The sequence below is a fragment of the Geotrypetes seraphini genome, chromosome 14 (assembly GCF_902459505.1).
Source record: "Geotrypetes seraphini chromosome 14, aGeoSer1.1, whole genome shotgun sequence".
NCBI classification, from domain to species: Eukaryota; Metazoa; Chordata; class Amphibia; order Gymnophiona; family Dermophiidae; genus Geotrypetes; species Geotrypetes seraphini.
This window is the reverse complement of record NC_047097.1, coordinates 7,605,297-7,622,823: the sequence shown is the minus strand read 5'-3', so window position 1 is coordinate 7,622,823 and position 17,527 is coordinate 7,605,297. Positions and strand designations below refer to the sequence as shown.

At 42.4% G+C, this 17,527-nt stretch overlaps 1 protein-coding gene across 5 annotated transcripts in view; it reads left to right on the top strand.

Annotated features, from left to right (window-relative positions):
- The window catches only part of MYO9A (myosin IXA), a 517,771-nt gene that overhangs the window by 145,865 nt on the left and 354,379 nt on the right, over window positions 1–17,527 (top strand). For all 5 annotated transcript variants that reach the window (XM_033919771.1, XM_033919772.1, XM_033919768.1 and 2 more), the window contains 2 exons: window positions 9,410–9,504; window positions 16,189–16,251. In XM_033919771.1, coding sequence (XP_033775662.1) covers window positions 9,410–9,504; window positions 16,189–16,251 — 158 coding nt within the window. The remainder of the gene's footprint in view (window positions 1–9,409; window positions 9,505–16,188; window positions 16,252–17,527) is intronic.

Below are 17,527 nucleotides of genomic sequence, written 5' to 3'. Positions count from 1 at the left end.
ATTTGAGAATAAGAGGAAAAAGAGGAAATGCATAAAGGAACTTGTTCGTCCAGTCCAGGAGAAAAGCCTCTGCCTCCAAGCAATGAGGAGAGTATAGTCTGGAACAGAAGTGGGGCAGCTTGTTGTTGTGGGGAGACGCAAAGAGGTTATCTGAGGTGTCCCGCATTGAGAAAAAATGGGATGGAGAGCTGCTGAGTAGAAAATGACATGGGAAAAAAATATATCATCGTCCCTGCCCCGTCCCCGCGAGCTCAGTCCCCGTCTCCGCCCTGCAAACTATCAGACCCCATCCGCACAAGCCTCAAATAGTTATGATTTTATACTGAACTTCTTTATTAAAGTATAAAAAGAGACAATATTCTGTACAGTTGTCATTTTATAAACACAAATAATACAGAGTAAGGATCAACAAAACCCCTGTCTCCCCTCCCTTTCACAAATATCCCCTCCACTATTGTGAAAACTGAACAAACCAAATTACTACAGAATGCTACATAGAAAAATCAAGCTAACAGACTACTTCAATCACACATGACAGGACTAGTGTTAGGAGAGAGCAACTAGGAGAACTGCCCCCTGGTTAAGAGAGTGAGCCCTAAGCCAGCTGGAAGCTAAAGAAGCACAGTCTGGGCTTTGCGGTCCCGTTATGTTTAATATCAGCTCTAGCAGGATACATATTTCAAATCTGAAATATTTTAATCACAAAATATAAAATAAATTAATTTTTTTCTACCTTTTGTTGTCTGGTAATTTTATTCTTAAAATCGCATTGGTCTCAGGTTTTGGTTTTGGGTTCCTTCTGTCTTCATCGTGGCATGGCTGGCTCCTGAAGATAAAATAGGCGCAAGAGGAGTTGGGGAGGAGATGCTGAGTCTGACACAGGCACAATTTTTTTTACCACAGGAGCAAGACTTTTCACCACTCCCACGGGGCGGTAAAAGGTTTTGTCCCCATTCCCGCAGGGCGGTGAAAGTCTTGTTCCCATTCCTCTGGTAAACCAGTTGCAAATGTTTCCATTCCTACGGATTTACTGCGGTGACCATGGTTTACCATGGTAAACAGTCCCCGTGTCATTCTCTACTTCTGAGTTCAGGGTCCATTCGTAAGGTTGAGGAATGTGGCTTAGTTTGTCTGCTAACAAATTTTGTTCCCCTTGAATGTAAACGGCCTTTAGGAAGATGTTGCGCAGAATTGCCCAATCCAAAATCTTTTGAGCTTCTTGGCAAAGGAGAAGAGATCCTGTTTGTCCCTGCTTGCTCACATAGTACATGGCTACCTGATAGTCTGTACGGATGAGAAGGACTTGATTTTGAAGAAGATGCTGAAAGCCTTGAGAGCACTGAAAATCGCTCTGAGTTCCAATAGATTTATATGATGGCGGCGATCTCTGGTTGACCAAGGAGTGCATAGGCCATCCAGATGAGCACCACAAGTATAGGTTGACGACTCTGTCATGAGAACCTTCTGATGGGGCGTGTGAAACAGCAATCCCCTGGAAAGATTAGAAGAGAGCATCCACCACTGAAGAGATTGTTGAAGAGAAGATGTGATTCTAATATTTTAGGAAAGTGGGTCGAGAGCCTGTGATTATTGAGGGATCTGCAGGTGAAGTTTGGCAAAAGAAGTCACGTGAACTGTAGATGCCATGTGGCCTAGAAGAACCATCATTTGCCTTGCTGAGAGTGAGTGAAGATGGACAACTTGATGGCAAAGTTGAATTAAGGCATCCTGACGCTGTTGAGGAAGAAACGCCCTGAGTTGAACAGTATCAAGTAGGGCTCCGATGAACTGAAGTTTCTGAGAAGGCTGAAGGTGAGTTGGGAAAGTTGATTTCGAATCCCAAATTCTGAAGGAATAAGTCTGTTGTGCTGCTATGAGAACACTCTGAGAGGAAGGATCCTTGATGAGCCATTCATCTAGATAGGAGAAGACTTGAATGCCCTGAGACAGTAAGGCTGCCACCACCACCACAAGGCACTTGGTGAAAACTCTGGGAGAAGATGCTAGACTGAAAGGCAGGTAACGGTGGAATAGAAATCACTAATGTAATGTATTAGTGGTGATGTGCCAGCTGAAATCTTAGGAACTTCCGAGATGCTGGATGACTGGGAATGTGAATGTATGCTTCCTTGAGATCCAGAGAGCCTAACCAATCATTGCGATCCAAGAGGGGGTACAGAGATGCCAGAGACAACATCCAAAAGTTTTCTTTGATAAGAAATTTGTTGAGAGCTCTGAGGTCCAATATCAGTCAAAGACATTCCGTCTTTTTCAGAACAAGGAAATATCGGGAGTAAAACCCCTTGTTCTGCTGGTCTAGAGGAACATCCTCAATGGCATTGAAAAGAAGGTGAGAATCGATTTTCTGAAGAAGCAGATAAGACTGTAGAGGGTTGAAAGGATACTCTTTTGGAGGATGGAGGAATGGTGAGAAAATGAAGAGAATAACCTTCCCGAATGATATTGAGAACCCAGAGGTCAGAAATGATTAACTGCCAACAGTGAAGGTAATGCTGCAGACGACCTCCAATGGGGAGAGGAAGAGGCAGATGTACATTGATTGAAATTATGCTCTCAAGTAACTGGTCAAAAAGGCTGATTAGATTTAGGAGGAGCAGATGTCTGAGATTTCTGGAGACGTTGTTGCCTTTGTTTTTTCTGTTGTGGCATAGAAGGAGAGAGTGGTTTCACTGGATAACGCCTCTGATACAAAGAAGAGAGCTTATAAGGTCTAGAAGCTTGGGCTTAGACTTAAGGAGGGAATCCAAAGACTTTCATGTGCTGAGAGCTTTTGAGTTGCATTTTGCACTATCAGATTTCTTTGATCAAACTCATGCCTTACACCCTTATCAGACTGGCTTTCGAACTTCTCATTCTACTGAATTATCATTACTAGGTCTCATTTCTACTATTCAATACTTTCACGACCATCTAAAATCAGTTATACTAATTTCTCTTGACTTATCTGCAGCTTTTGACACCATTGACCACTCTTTACTTCTATCTAGACTAGCTGACTGCAACATCACAGGTCCCGCTCTTAACTGGTTTATATCTTACTTCCATCAACGCAACTTTAAAGTCCATATAAATAACCAAACGTCTACTCCAATAACTCAAACTTTCGGAGTTCCTCAGGGCTCTATCCTATCCCCACTTCTATTTAACATTTTCCTATCCCCTCTTCTGTCTTTGGCACAATCGCTAGGATTTTCAATTTTCGCCTACGCCGATGATATTCAGCTGCTTTATCCCATCAACACTTCAAACTCTTCGGATATTAATGATCTCAACACTAAATTAGATATCTTAAGTGATTGGCTGTTTTCTAATAAACTTTCACTTAATATAGCCAAATCTTGTGGCTTACTCTTTCCCATTAAACAATCCGAAACATTACCAGGAACAATCTACATCAAATCCACACCCTTACTTATGGACACTAAAATAAAATTACTGGGGGTTACTCTAGATAGAGATCTCACTTTCCATGATCACATAAGTACAGTTGTAAAAACCTGTTTCTTTAAACTTCGTATCATCCGTTCACTTACTTCTACCCTAAATACCGATTCGATCACTATTCTCATTCATTCATTAGTTATCTCTCACCTAGACTACTGCAATTCATTATTAAATGGACTACCCCAAAAAGAAATTCGCCGTCTGCAGATTATACAAAATACCGCAATCAAACTCATTTACCAATCAGGTAAATTCGAACACGTCACCCCGCTCCTTAAGGAGGCTCATTGGCTCCCGGTTACACACCGCATAACTTATAAAATTTTACTGCTCTCTTTTAAAATCAAACTTTCACATCTGCCCCTATTTTTGGACAAATTACTAATACCTCAAAGTTCTCCACGTACCTTACGATCTACCGACCAAAAACTCCTTTTCATTCCCTCCTTAAAAGAATCTTACTATACAAGGAAAACAAATTTTGCTATAACAGCCCCTACATTATGGAATTCTCTCCCCCAATTTCTTCGGGATGAAATTCATTTACCTAAATTTAAAACTAATCTTAAAACTTTTCTATTCAAGGATGCCTTTAATAAATCTTAATCTTTTATATCCGTTCACTTACTCTCCTTTTCTCAAACGATCTCTTTCATTGCAGCGCATATCATTTAAACCTTGCAACCTTGTCCTTCATGTACTATCCCTTCCCTCTATCTCATTTCCTCTAATATTATGTAACTTTTTCCCTCCTTCCAAATCTTCCTCACAGTCATGTTTGTCAGTATATGTCTAATATGTTTTCGTTACTCCTCCCAACACACCAATAACTTGTTCTTACTTTCTTATTTAAAATTCTATTTTTTTAAATTGTTAACCGGTCAGATATTTGTTTTATGATCGGGATATCAAAAATCAATAAACTTGAAACTTGAAACTTGAAACATTTTGAATAGTGTCTCCAAAGAGTTCATCTCCAAGACAAGGTATGTTGGCCAACCAATCCTGGAGGTTAACATTCATATCTGCTAGCCTGAGCCATGCCAATCTCCTCATGGCCACAGACATTGCAGAGATTCTGAAGCACAGGTGTCAAAAGTCGATCCTCAAAGGCCGCAATCCATTCGGGGTTTCAGGATTTCCCCAGTGAATATGCATTGAAACCAGTGCATGTAAATAGATCTCATGCATATTCATTTGGGAAATCCTGAAACCCCGACTGGATTTCGGCCCTTGAGGAACGACTTTGACACCCCTGCTCTAGAGCAGTGTTTTTCAACCTTTTTATACCTATGGACCGGCAGCAATAAAATAATTATTCTGTGGACCGGCATTGGTCTGTGGACCGGCGGTTGAAGAACACTGGGCTAAGTCGTGGGCCAGACCCCGCCCATCTCTACCCAATCTCCACCACAGACCCCGCCCCCATAATAGTACTAATTGCACCTTGCATGTCCTGTGCCTCATCTGAAAGCCTTCCCTCTGACACTGCAACATCAGAGAGAAGGCTTCCGGTTCAGGCGCAGGATGCCTGTAGGAGCCACTGTCCGTGGCTTTGTGCACTGAATCAGTTAGGAAGAGGGACCTGGCTCGAAGATAACACCGCATCGATCACACCGTGGACCGGCAGTTGAAGAACACTGTTTTGGGCCTGATGCACATGCTGGCCCTGTGGACCGGCAGGAAATTTCTGTGGACCGGCACTGGCCCATGGACCGGTGGTTGAACACTGCTCTAGAGGACAACTCAAAAACATCATAAGCAGATTGCACCATATATTGCCTAAGCTGAGTAAGAATGCTAAACATGTTCTGGAACTCTGACTTCCAATGGGATGGAAGATAACTTGTAGTAGCAAGGCATTTGTTTTGCCAAGTGCTTGAGAAAATAGGTAAAATAAAAGGTATAATTGATGACTCTGTTTGCTAGCATAGAATTTTCATAGAGACATCTACCAAACCTGTCCATCGTACGCCCCTCTAATCCTGGAGGAACTGTGGCGTAAACCTTAGAAGGAGCAGATTTTTTGAGTGTGGACTCCACCACTAGAGACTGATATGAAAGCTGAGGTTTATCAAAACAAGGAATGGGAATAATTCTGTATTGAGAATCCAGCTTTCTAGGAGCAGCAAGGACCGAAAAAGGAGACTCCTAATTCTTGCGGAGAGTCTCCTTTGGGATTCCATGCAAAGGAAGTTTAAGAAGCTCCTTAGGAGGATGTTTGTAGTCCTTGGTCTTTAAAAATATCTCTGAATATTTGGAGTCTGCCTCCAGTTTAACAGTCATGTTTTGACTCATTTGCCTGATAAAGCGATTAAATGAGACAGACTCAGAAGGAGATGGCTCCCTATAAGAAGTGGTGCGAGGAGAATGCGCCTCAGGATAATCATACGCTTCTGTAGTAGAAGGAGAAACATAATAGATTGCTTATGTTTTTCTGCCCGCTTAGGGGAGATATGCTTCGACTTGGAGATTGGACTTGGAGATTAGACTTGATGCCTTAGTGGCCTTAGCCCCTGTCTGGGAAGCTTATGACTTTTTGGCTGGCTTACTAGAAGGAGTATAGCCTGCGACACCGGCGTGGATGCAGGTACCTCAGACGATAGCGATGGTTTGGATGATGTCAGTGGTACCTGTGCTCCTTCCATGGTACCGAAGAATAGTTTTTGCTGTAAAAGATGGCTTTTGAAGCATCGAACAACGCATGCAGGTCTCAGTGTGGTGATCTGGGCCAAGGCACTGTATGCACCATTTACGTGGGTCTGATAAAGAAATAGTGCACTGGCACCTGCCACACTTTTTGAAGCCAGTCAACGGACGGGATATGGGAGGAAAAACCACCTCAGCCAAATTGAAAGCTGTCAGAGAGAACTGGCTGAAGAAAAAGTAAGAAAAGCCAACAATTTTTTTTTTAAACTTTTTATGAAGAAATGACAAAAGAAAAAAGAAACTAATAAGAAAAACACACAAGCAGAATGATTTACACACAACGACTTAGCTCTGCGGAAAACTAAGAAACGAGGAGCTGCATGCCTACGTCGCATGGTAAGGCACTTGCGCGGTGCGGTCAGTTGCAAACTTTCTAAAGTTCTTAAAGTGCACAAATACTTTAGCAGCTGTCCATACTGGGGCTCCGTGGATGACATCACCCACATGTGAGAATATGCTGTCTGCTTGTCCTGGGATAACTAAGTACCATTTGTGTATTTTTGAAATATCTTCTAATTTGAAAATAGTGTTTTTTAGATGAAATTGTCATTTTTCTTCCTTCCTGATATATGGTTATCAGTATACATATGGTTATCAGTATACATATAACCAGAGGATGCTGGTGATTAAAAAATCATTTTTGTTTCAAAAGTATGAACAGTGAGAATGGAAAAACTGCCCTTTTTGACGTAAATCTTTCAAAATATTTACTCTAGTGCAAGGAAGACAGGTAATATACCAATGCTCGCAAGCCATTTAGAAGGAATCCACTCCAGTTTTTGAATATCTCCTACTTCACCAGAGGGCTGTGAAGCCCTCCTTCAATTTTTTCTTTCTGAATGTGAGCCGGAAGGAGTGTTTCAGATCTGCTCGTATACACTCTTAACTATATGGAATTAAATGTGGTATTATTGGGGAGGGGGGGACTTCGAGGACAACCAAAGTAATAGCCCAAGTTCCATATGCTACAAGGAGCTTGACCATATGCTAGGCGGCTTTACAGAAGTAACATTCACAGAATGGAATAAACAAGACTTATGCAAACATTTCACATTACAGGTCATTCCATGTAAACAGTGGGCTCACAAATCCTCATAATGCACTCATCCTAAAACCAGCATTAACCAAAGAAATCTTTTATTAAAATGCTTCTATAAAAAATGTAGTTTTAAGCATTTTTTTGAACTTCTGAAAATCAGATAAGGCTCTTTGTAGTCCAGTTAATTTGTTCCTCAGCGTTACTCCCATGATGGAAATAGCAGAAGTTCTCGTATTTTCATAATGTAGTTTTGAAAAGTCCATCAATGACAATCGTATCGCATCCTCTGATCGTAAAGTTCTGAGCAGTCGGTAAATAGCCATAATTTGCGATAGATACCAAGGGATCCCGTGGTAAATGACTTGAAAATAATACGTGATCGCACGGGTAACCAGTGCAGTTTCTTCAGCCAAGGTGTTATGTGTTCAAATTTTCTGACCCCACAAATTAACCTTGCGGCAGCATTTTGGATCATTTGTAATGCTTTACACTGTACTGTTGAAATCCCTAAATAGAGGACATTGCAATAGTCCAGTTTCAATAAAACTATCGGTTTTACCACAATCCCGAAATCATATGTCAACATCATCGATTTTAAACGGCTCAACGTTCTCAACTAGAAGAAAGTAGATTTAATTACAGACAAGATTTGATCCTTCATGCTGAGCATTGAATCCAACCAGACTCCTAGAATTTTCAACTTTCATTGTATCAGAATAACTTGATCATCAACCTTGATCTCTTTAGGCCAGGGCTGCCCAAGTCCGGTCCTCGAGATCTACTGGCAGGCCAGGTTTTCAGGATATCCACAATGAATATGCATGAGAAAGATTTGCCTGTACTGACTTCTTGGTATGCAAATCTCTCTCATGCATAATCATTGTGGATATCCTGAAAACCTGGCCTGCCAGTAGATCTCGAGGACCAGACTTGGGCAGCCCTGCTTTAGGCCATTGTAGGTCATCCTTTTTCCCAATCAGCATAACTTCTGATTTTGCAAGATTCAGAACCAATTTATGTTTCACCATCCACTCAGTCACACTCTTCATACATCCAGTTAATCTTTCATTCAACTCAATTCTCCAATCAGATATCGGAAAGAAAAATTGGATGTTGTCAGCATAAATATGTTATGCTACCTCTATTTTACGAAGGCTTTCCCCTAGTGTGGACATGTACAAATGAAACAATAGCGCTTTGATACATCACCTAATATACAGACTCCTATGTGTATGTAACAGAATGAAAGATTAGGTTCTTACCTGGATCATCTTTCTGTTAATATACACAGGAGTCTGTACAGTCCGCCCTGTGAGTTTTGCATTTCACCTGCTTACTGCCTCAGACAGCTCTATAGACCAGAACTGGAGTTCTTCTGTCAGTTGGATGAATATGTACGAATAAATTACCTGTAAAGTTATGAGTTTGTTGAGCTTTAGGGCTCCTTTTGTGTTGGTGCTAGTTGCACACAGCAGGTTGGTTCATTGATACACCTATGTTGCAAATTTATTCTAATTATTGTTCCTTTTCATGAGTTATAGAGCAGAATAGACATGTACATGGGGAAATCCCCCATGCCCCTTCTTTTTCTTCTGTTATAGTGGAGATCAATTGCTTTGGTACAAACTGAAGAAGGCACTATACTCCACTGGTAAAGGAAGAGGAGCTGAAAGACATGATTGACAACCTTCTGCAAACAGTTTGTGAGCACGGGTTGATCACCTAACGTACAGACTCTTGTGTATATTAACAGAAAGAAGATATCCTGGTAAGAAACTAATGTTTCATTCCTAGCACACTTTAGTAGACATATTCCACTGTGTTTTAATAAATGTTATTTTCATAAGAGAAGCCTGTATATGTATGTCAAAGGTACACGCAGCTCATTTTTGAGAAAATGAGCCACAACCAATGTATTCTGATTTGCGTCATAATAGTTAATATCACTAAATATTAATTTATTAACCTGTATTTAAAAAGAAGACTTGGTGCTCATGGAGCTAAATTGTTTTGTTCTTATTCTCCTCAGTGGAGAAGACTTCAGAGGAGAAAGAAGCATGAGATTCTTTATAAACCTCTGGTGTATTTGTTCTGGATTATAATGCAATTTACAACAGTATAATCAGGTCATGCTATCATAATATGAATTCCTGTCAAACTTCAGAAATAACACTTACCTTCAACATTTTTTGACAGGCATTTGGGAATGCAAAGACTGCACATAACAACAATTCAAGTCGCTTTGGCAAGTTTATTCAAGTAAATTACCAAGAGACAGGCACAGTGCGGGGGTAAGTTAGAGAAATCTGTGAGTGTAAGTATGGATTTTGATTTTTTTAATTATATTCTTGTGCAGTAAAAAATTATACACTCTTAACTATATGGAATTAAATGTGGTATTATTGGGGAGGGGGGGACTTCGAGGACAACCAAAGTAATAGCCCAAGTTCCATATGCTACAAGGAGCTTGATGGATGTTTTCAGGTGATGTTGGGGGTGGCAAGAATAAGGAAAATCAGTGCAGAATTTGAGAACTGATAAATTACCAAGAGACAGGCACTGTGCGGGGGTAAGTTAGAGAAATCTGTGAGTGTAAGTATGGATTTTGATTTTTAAAAATTCTTGTGCAGTAAAAAATTATACACTCTTAACTATATGGAATCAAATGTGGTATTATTGGTGGGGGGTGGTAGTAGCCCAAATCCCATATGTTACAAGGAGATTGATGGAAGTTTTCAGGTGATGTTGGGGGTGGCAAGAACAAGGAAAATCAGTGTAGAATTTGAGCACTGGTATGTATTTGCAGATTATGCAGCAGATACCCTCATTCTTCCTGCATGAGCTTTCTTTTGCCAAGAAAAGAAATTCAAGGAATGGAGTCACTGCAGGGCACATTCTGATTTTGACTGTTATTGCCTTTACCACCTGAAGACATCTGCTAGGCTTAAGATCAGCAAAATGAGGGTAGGAGGGAAGGATACTTGGCAATGTGGAGTGATAGGGCTTAGAAAGGTGTAATAGAGAAGCAGAGGAAGGCAGACCTAAGTTGGTGGGCAGCAATGGAATAGTACTTGTCAGTGAGGAGAAAGCACTGTTACTTATTTGTAACAGATTTTATCCAAAGACAGCAGGCAGATATTCTCACATGTGGGTGACATCATTTACGGTACCCAGCAAAGACCATCCTAAGTGAACTGTCACTTTAAAAATAAAAAGCCTGTCTGTACTGCGCCTGTGCATGTACGTTCCTGCCCGTTTATTGCCAGCTCATTGGACTATCAGTTCAGTAACAAAGCTAGGAAGCCAAGAAGGGGAGGTGGGTGGATTGTGAGAATATTTGCCTGTTGTCATTGGATAACACCTGTTACATAAGAACATAAGAATTGCCACTGCTGGGTCAGACCAGTGGTCCATCGTGCCCAATAGTCCGCTCCCGCAGCGGCCCCTAGGTCAAAGACCAGTGCCCCAACCGAAACCATCCCTACATGTGTATGCTCCAGTTCAGCAAGAACTCGTCTAACTTTGTCTTGAATCCCTGGAGGGTATTTTCTCCTATGACAGCCTCCAGAAGAGTGTTCCAGTTTCCACCACTCTCTGGGTGAAAAATAACTTCCTTACGTTTGTACGGAATCTATTCCCTTTTAACTTTAGAGAGTACCCTTTAGAGAGTACCCTTGGTGAGGGTGAACAACCTGTCTTTATCTACTATTCCCTTCATTATCTGTTTACAGGTAAGTAACTGCTTTATCCCAGGACAAGCAGGTAACATATTCTCACACGTGGGGACTCCCCAGCTAACGATTAGGGCTGGAGGTAAATTGTCTTCTAATTAGAGATTAAACTTTCAAGTTTATTAAAATTTGATAGCCCGTTTTATCGATATCAAAATGGCTTACATAAAAGAGTGTAAAATCCAAAATTTATAGGGGAAATCACAGACTGATTGACTGACAAGACAGAACAAGTTTAAACATGAGTTATTTGGGGGAGAGATATAATTTTTGATAGGAAAGATGAACAATGAGGGGAAAGTACAATAGGGAAGAATGTTACCAGTGGTGTGCCTCAAGGTCCTGTTCTTGGGCCTGTTCTATTTAGCATTTTTATAAGCAATATTGCTGAAGGGCTGTCAAGTAAGATTTGCCTCTTTGTAGATGATACCAAAATCTGCAATAGAGTAGACACCCTGGATGTTGTGAATAACATTAAGAAAGACCTAACGAAGCTTGAAGAATGCTCTGAAATTTGGCAGCTAAAATTTAATGCTAAGAAATGCAAGGTCATGCATTTGGGCTAATCAGAGTACTGTCCAAACCGGAGTGCGAGCTAGCGGTGGATCTACTCCAGTGGTTAGGCTGGATAGTCAACTTCAAAAAGAGCCATCTAGATCCTACCCAGAGTTAAGAATATTTGGGTATTCACTTTGACACGGCTCAGGGCTGCGTTTTTCTTCTGAGTCATGCAAACAGAAATTTAAACAACAAATCTTGGATCTCTTAACGATGCCAATTCCTACTGCTTGGCATTTTCTTCAGTTGTTGAGTTCCATGGCAGCATCCCCGGAGGTTTTTCCCTGGACCAGGGTGCACATGCGGTTTCTCCAGGATGCTCTTCTGTCTCGGTGGTCCCATCAGCGATATTTGCTTCAGATGCAGCTCTGATGGACAGGGACAGCAAGGAACAGCTTAGGCTGGTGGCTTCAAGGAGTCTTCTTGTCGAAGGGCATGCCTTTCTGAATCATGGAGTGGGTGACTCTCATGACCGATGCCAGCTGGGGAGCCCATTGTGGGGACCGCTTAATTCAGAGCCAGTGGACTCACTATCAGAAGGGGTGGTCCATAAACTGGAGCTCTGAGCCATTCATCTAGCATTGAGAGTTTAGAAAAGATCCTAGAGGGAAAGGCAGTGAGAGTGTTCTCCGACAAGGCCACAGCAGTAGCATATGTGAACAGACAAGGAAGCACCAGAAGCACACTCTTAACATCTGGAAGCTCAGATGCTCTTCTGATAGGTGGAAGTCCATTTGCAGGCTCTTTCTGCTGCTCACTTGGCCGGAGTGGAAAATATTCAGGCCGACTTTCTCAGTCAGCAGTTCCTGGACACAAGGGAATGGTCTCTATTCCAAAGGGTGTTCGATCTCATTGTGCATCGCAGGGCAGATGAAATGGATTTGATGGCTTCTGCCAAAAACTCAAAAGTTAAGCACTTCTTCAGTCAAAGAGAAGAACCAGGAAGCTTAGGGTTGGATGCATTGGTACAATTCTGGCCCAGTCAAGGACTCCTTTATGTCTTCCCATCTTGGCCCATGGTAGGCCGGGTCATCTGCAGGATCTGACTCATTTATGACTCGTGATCTTAGTACAGTGGTGCCTCACACAACGAACTTAATTGGTTCCAGGAGCAAGTTTGTTATGCGAAAAGTTCGTTATGTGAAACGCGTTTTCCCATAACAATACATGTAAAAAAAATAATTCGTTCTGTAGCATAAAATATGCTAAGATGACATAAAAAAAGATAAATTTTTTTGTTATTATTTTTATTTAGATACATCTAAAAACATAATTGTTTTTTAAAACAACACACATTTTTTAAATTTAAAGACAGACTAAGTAGAGTCTAATTTTACAGTGAGAGAGGGCAGAGTCTCAGCTGCAAAAACTGGGACTTAACTGTTCATTTTTTTTTTTTTTCTAGCATCGGGGAAGCGGCGAGAGTAGCTCCGCCCCCCCAAAGCAGCCCCCTTTCCTTCTCCCGCTGACTCTCTCTCTGGCCCCCTTTCTCTGTCTGTCTTTCTGTCCCTCTCACTGCCCCTGTGTCTTTCTTTCTGTCTCCCTCCCTCCCGCTGTCTGTCTGTCATTTTTCCCCATTTCCCTGTGCAGCAGCATAAGGGGTTAGGGAGTTTCTCAGGCTGGCAAACTGTCTTGTCCTCTCCCTCTCTAATGCTCCTCCTATGCTTTCCTTTTCTGTTCTCTTCCTCCTTCACCATCCCCTCCTCTTTGTCCAATCTCTCTCTCTCTGCTTCTCTCCTCCTCTCTGATTTTCTTCTTCTACCTTGCCTCTCCTCCACCCTCTGATGCTCGTCTCTCCTGATTCCCCCCTCTGGTGCTGGCCGACTCGTGGCTGGCACCCATTGGCTGCTGCGCGCGAGACCTGCCAGCGGCCGGATGCAATGGGAAGCAGTCATCTGTTGGAGGCTGTAGTCGGGAGTCAGCGCCGTTAAAGCTGGTGGTTCTGCTTAGAAAGAACCACGCGCCTGTTTGAAAACTGTCACGCCGCTGGAGCCGGGAGGCGACAGAGAGCAACCGTTGCCAATCCAGCGCGTCTCTCCCTGTCTCCTCCCATGCTCGCTCTCAGGCCTCCCCTCCCCACCCCACCATCCTAATTCATACCTGAGGCCGTCCACCACCAACACCACTTCCGCAGCTTGCTCGCGCTTCGATACCCCGTCCCCTCTGATGCGGGCCGCCTCGCTGGAAACAGGAAGTGTTTGGGGGGGAGGGCTAGATGCTGGATAATCGGGGGAAACAAGTGAGAGAGGGCAGTTAAGCGCAGTGCCTGCGCGGAAGGATGCAGCTCGGGCGACTTCATTGTGTGAAACGAAGTCCGTTTTACGAATCAAGACAAGAAGTTCGTTGTGCGCAGCGTTCGCTGTGCGAGGCGTTCGTTATGCGAGGCACCACTGTAGTCCCAGATTGGCCTCGCTAACTGGTATGCTGATCTAGTACGTCTTCATCAGGACAGGAGACTCAAGCTCCCTCTTCATTGAGGGCTTCTCAGTCAGGGGTAAGTCTCCATGAAGAATACAAAGTGCTTTGGTCTTACAGCATGGCTCTTGAGCATACGGCCCTAGTTAGGAAGTGATATTCAAATGTGGTTATTGCTACTCTACTCCAGGCTAAGAAGCCTTCTAATATGGTGGCCTATGTCAAAGCTTGGAAGGCTTTTCAACAGTGGTGTGAAAGAGACCGGGTGGAACGCTCTGAGCTCCCATCTGGTTATCTTTGCTTTTCTGCAGGCTGGTCTGGAAAAAAAGTCTTGCAGTGGCTTTCCTCAAGGTGCAAGTGGCAGGCCTTTCATGCTCTGTGCGCAAAGTGATGAAGTTTTGCATACAGCTCACCCAGATGTGACCAGATTCCTAAGAGGGGCGATCTGGTGAAGGCCTCCACTAAGGCATCCTTTCCCATTGTAGAATCTTTACACCGTCCTAAAGGGCCTCACTAAAGCCCCATATGATCCACTCAAAGATGCATCTCTTTTTGATCTCACAGTCAAGGCCTATCACAACGCTCTTCCAGAGGTTGTGATAGGCCAGACCACAGTACAGGGATTCAATGAAGGTTTGGATAGGTTCCTAAAGGATAAAGGGATTGAGGGGTACAGATAGAAGCAAAGGTAGGATATAAAAATGGTCAAATCACTTCACGGGTCAAAGGACCTGGTGGGCCACCGCGGGAGCGGACCACTGGGCGGGATGGACCTCTGGTCTGACCCAGTGGAGGCAACTTCTTATGTTCTTATTTCTGGTGGTGGTTCTCTCGGCAAGACATATCTCAGAATTTCAAGCTCTCTCTTGTATAGAGCCCATTCTCAGAATCATAGAGGTAGGTGTAGCTCTCCAGGCTGTCCCCTCCTTCCTTCAGAAAGTTGCATCTGATTTTCACGTCAACCAGGAGGTTCGTCTGCCTGTTTTTGAACCTACAGGCTCGGACAAGCAGGATAGGATATTGAAGAAACTGGATGTGCGAAGAGCTTTACTTCACTACTTGGAAAAGACCAATGACTTTCGTCTTTCCGACAATCTGTTTGTGGTAACCAACTAGTCCAGATGCGGCAGACTGGCGCTAAATGCCTCTAACCAGATAGATTTGCATGACCATTTTGTTGGCATACATCACCTGTGATAAGAAGCTGCTGGTTTTTCTCAAGGCGCACTTGTCCAGGAGTGTCACCCTGTGGAGCGGTGAAAGGAATTATCCCCGCAGTTAAGTGAGGCAGTGCTTGCAAAATACATATCACCCCTCGCGATCGCATGGTCCAGCAGCCCTCTCCCTCCTTCCTCTCAATTCTATGGTCTGGGCATCTCCCTCCCTCCCTTCCCCTCATCTTTGCTGGTGATTTTCATTTTTCTGTCTCCGAGTGGCATGAGTCTTTAAACAAGTCACGCGCGGCTGCCTGAAATTTCTCCTCTGATGCAACTGGACACAGGAAGTTGCGTCAGAGGAGAAGTTTCAGTGCAGCCGCACGCGACTTGAGAAAATGCTCGGGCCACTCAGAGACAGAAAAATGAAAATCGCCAGCTTTGGACTGAACTACAGGGAGCTCTAACTCTCTTTCTAAGGTAAGAGGAACATGTGCTCAGAAGGTACATAGATGAAACTGCACGAGACAATCGTGCGCGGACGAAACTGCCCAGACAATCGCACGCAGGATGTCAGCATGCTGGATTTCAACACTATTTTAAAGCGCTGTGAGGGTGTGTGTGTTTGTGGGGGAAACCCCCCTCCCCACACACTTTAGTTAGAAATGTTGGTGCTCCCGTTGGAAGGTGTGGGTGGGGGGGAGGAAACTGCCTTTCCCCCTGTGTTTTAGGGGAAATTACTGTTTCCTCTGTAATGGGGGGGTGGAGGGCGGACTCCCCACCTCAACCCTTCGGGAGCGGCAACATTTTTAAGTAAAGTGTGTGTGGGGGGTTCTTCAGAGCGCTTTAAAATAGTGTTGAAATCCAGCGTGCTGACGTCCTGCGCGCGATTGTCTGGGCGGATTTGTCCGCGTGCGCTTATGACTGGAAACAGCTCAAAAAGTGTTTGGATTTCTGCAACTCCCAGATTACGGGAAGGGATTGAACACCTAGCATACTGAATTTTCCAGGGACTAACAGAAAGAAGATTATATTGAAGGTGAAAACCTAATCTTCCATTAGACACTATTTTCCATTTTAGAATTTGTTATTGAAGGAATGTTGTTCTTTCTTTCAGGGCTTATGTTGAGAAATATCTACTGGAGAAGTCAAGACTAGTGTATCAGGAACACAATGAGCGGTAGGAATCAAACCACTTATTTTTGAGTTGGTCCTTAGCATAATCTTGAATCACTGTAACACAGAGAATTCAAAACCTTCTAAGGTAGAGGTCAAAATTGTATTCATAAAAGTGTCAATCATTGTGATCCTGGCTTAGTGGCTAGTGCTTATTGGATCTGAGTATCACTGTAACAGTTATGAAAAAGTCAATCATTCCTGTTCTTTAGCTTGATTCTATTTCTTATATCCCTAAAGAGAATTATTTTATGCACTATATAGTCATGTTGTTTTTTGGGGGGGGTTTTTTAGGTCTCTTACCAGACACACAATAAAAGAATTCAGTAAATCCAATCTACTTGCTATTATATTAGATTTCTGAAATCATTTAAGTAGCACAGTTTATAAAAATTTTTTTGTAATGCTGTCAATTTTATCTCTATATTTAAAGGTTGGTCAATTTGTGGTTGTGGGGATTTTGTTTTTGTGGTAGTATTTGCATTGTATATATGCTTGAGAGTGAGAGAATGCATGAATACAATTTAGTGTTTTCTTATTACAAGGTACAAAGCATGTATGGTGGCCTTTAGGATTGTGCAGAGTGAACATTAGACTACAGGGACATTGCAGCTCAACAGATAATCCAACAAAATAACTCTCAAGACAACAAAGCACTGAATGATAATTCAAGTATGATAACTAGTCATTTTCCCACAAAATAATTATATAAATCCTGACTTTGCGCTGAAGTTTCGCTTATACCAGCTGTTTCAAGGGATAAGGTGAATAAGTGAAACTTCAGCATGGAGTTTGTTTGTGGGGACATGGCTATTTAGAAGAAGCCTAAAAAAATAGAATATAACGACAAAACAGACTAAGCAGAAAGCAGATTTACAATTATATCAATAGAGACTGCACAAGTTTCAAATAGTGGAGAAAAAAGACCTCAAATATCTTGCTCCAATAAGTCCCAACTTCATGAGACTGAATATATTTTATATATAGAAGATTCTCCAGTCATTGGTCAAAATAAACCCCCACTTTAAGTATATCATTCTATTGCAGTCTTCAAAAGATTTGCAGAAAAGTGTCTTTAAGCACAGTTTTCATAGACATAATCCCATATCATTCACAATTTGCAACCATGACAGTTGAAAAAAAGCAAAGTCCAGCTGTATTCTTTATCTCTCATTCACAGAAAAATCCCAAAAGCGACCCTGTTTCGCCTCCAGCTTTATCAAGATTATATGGTTTATTCCTCTTTATAATTTATTTAGAGGATGATCAGCTATTAAAAA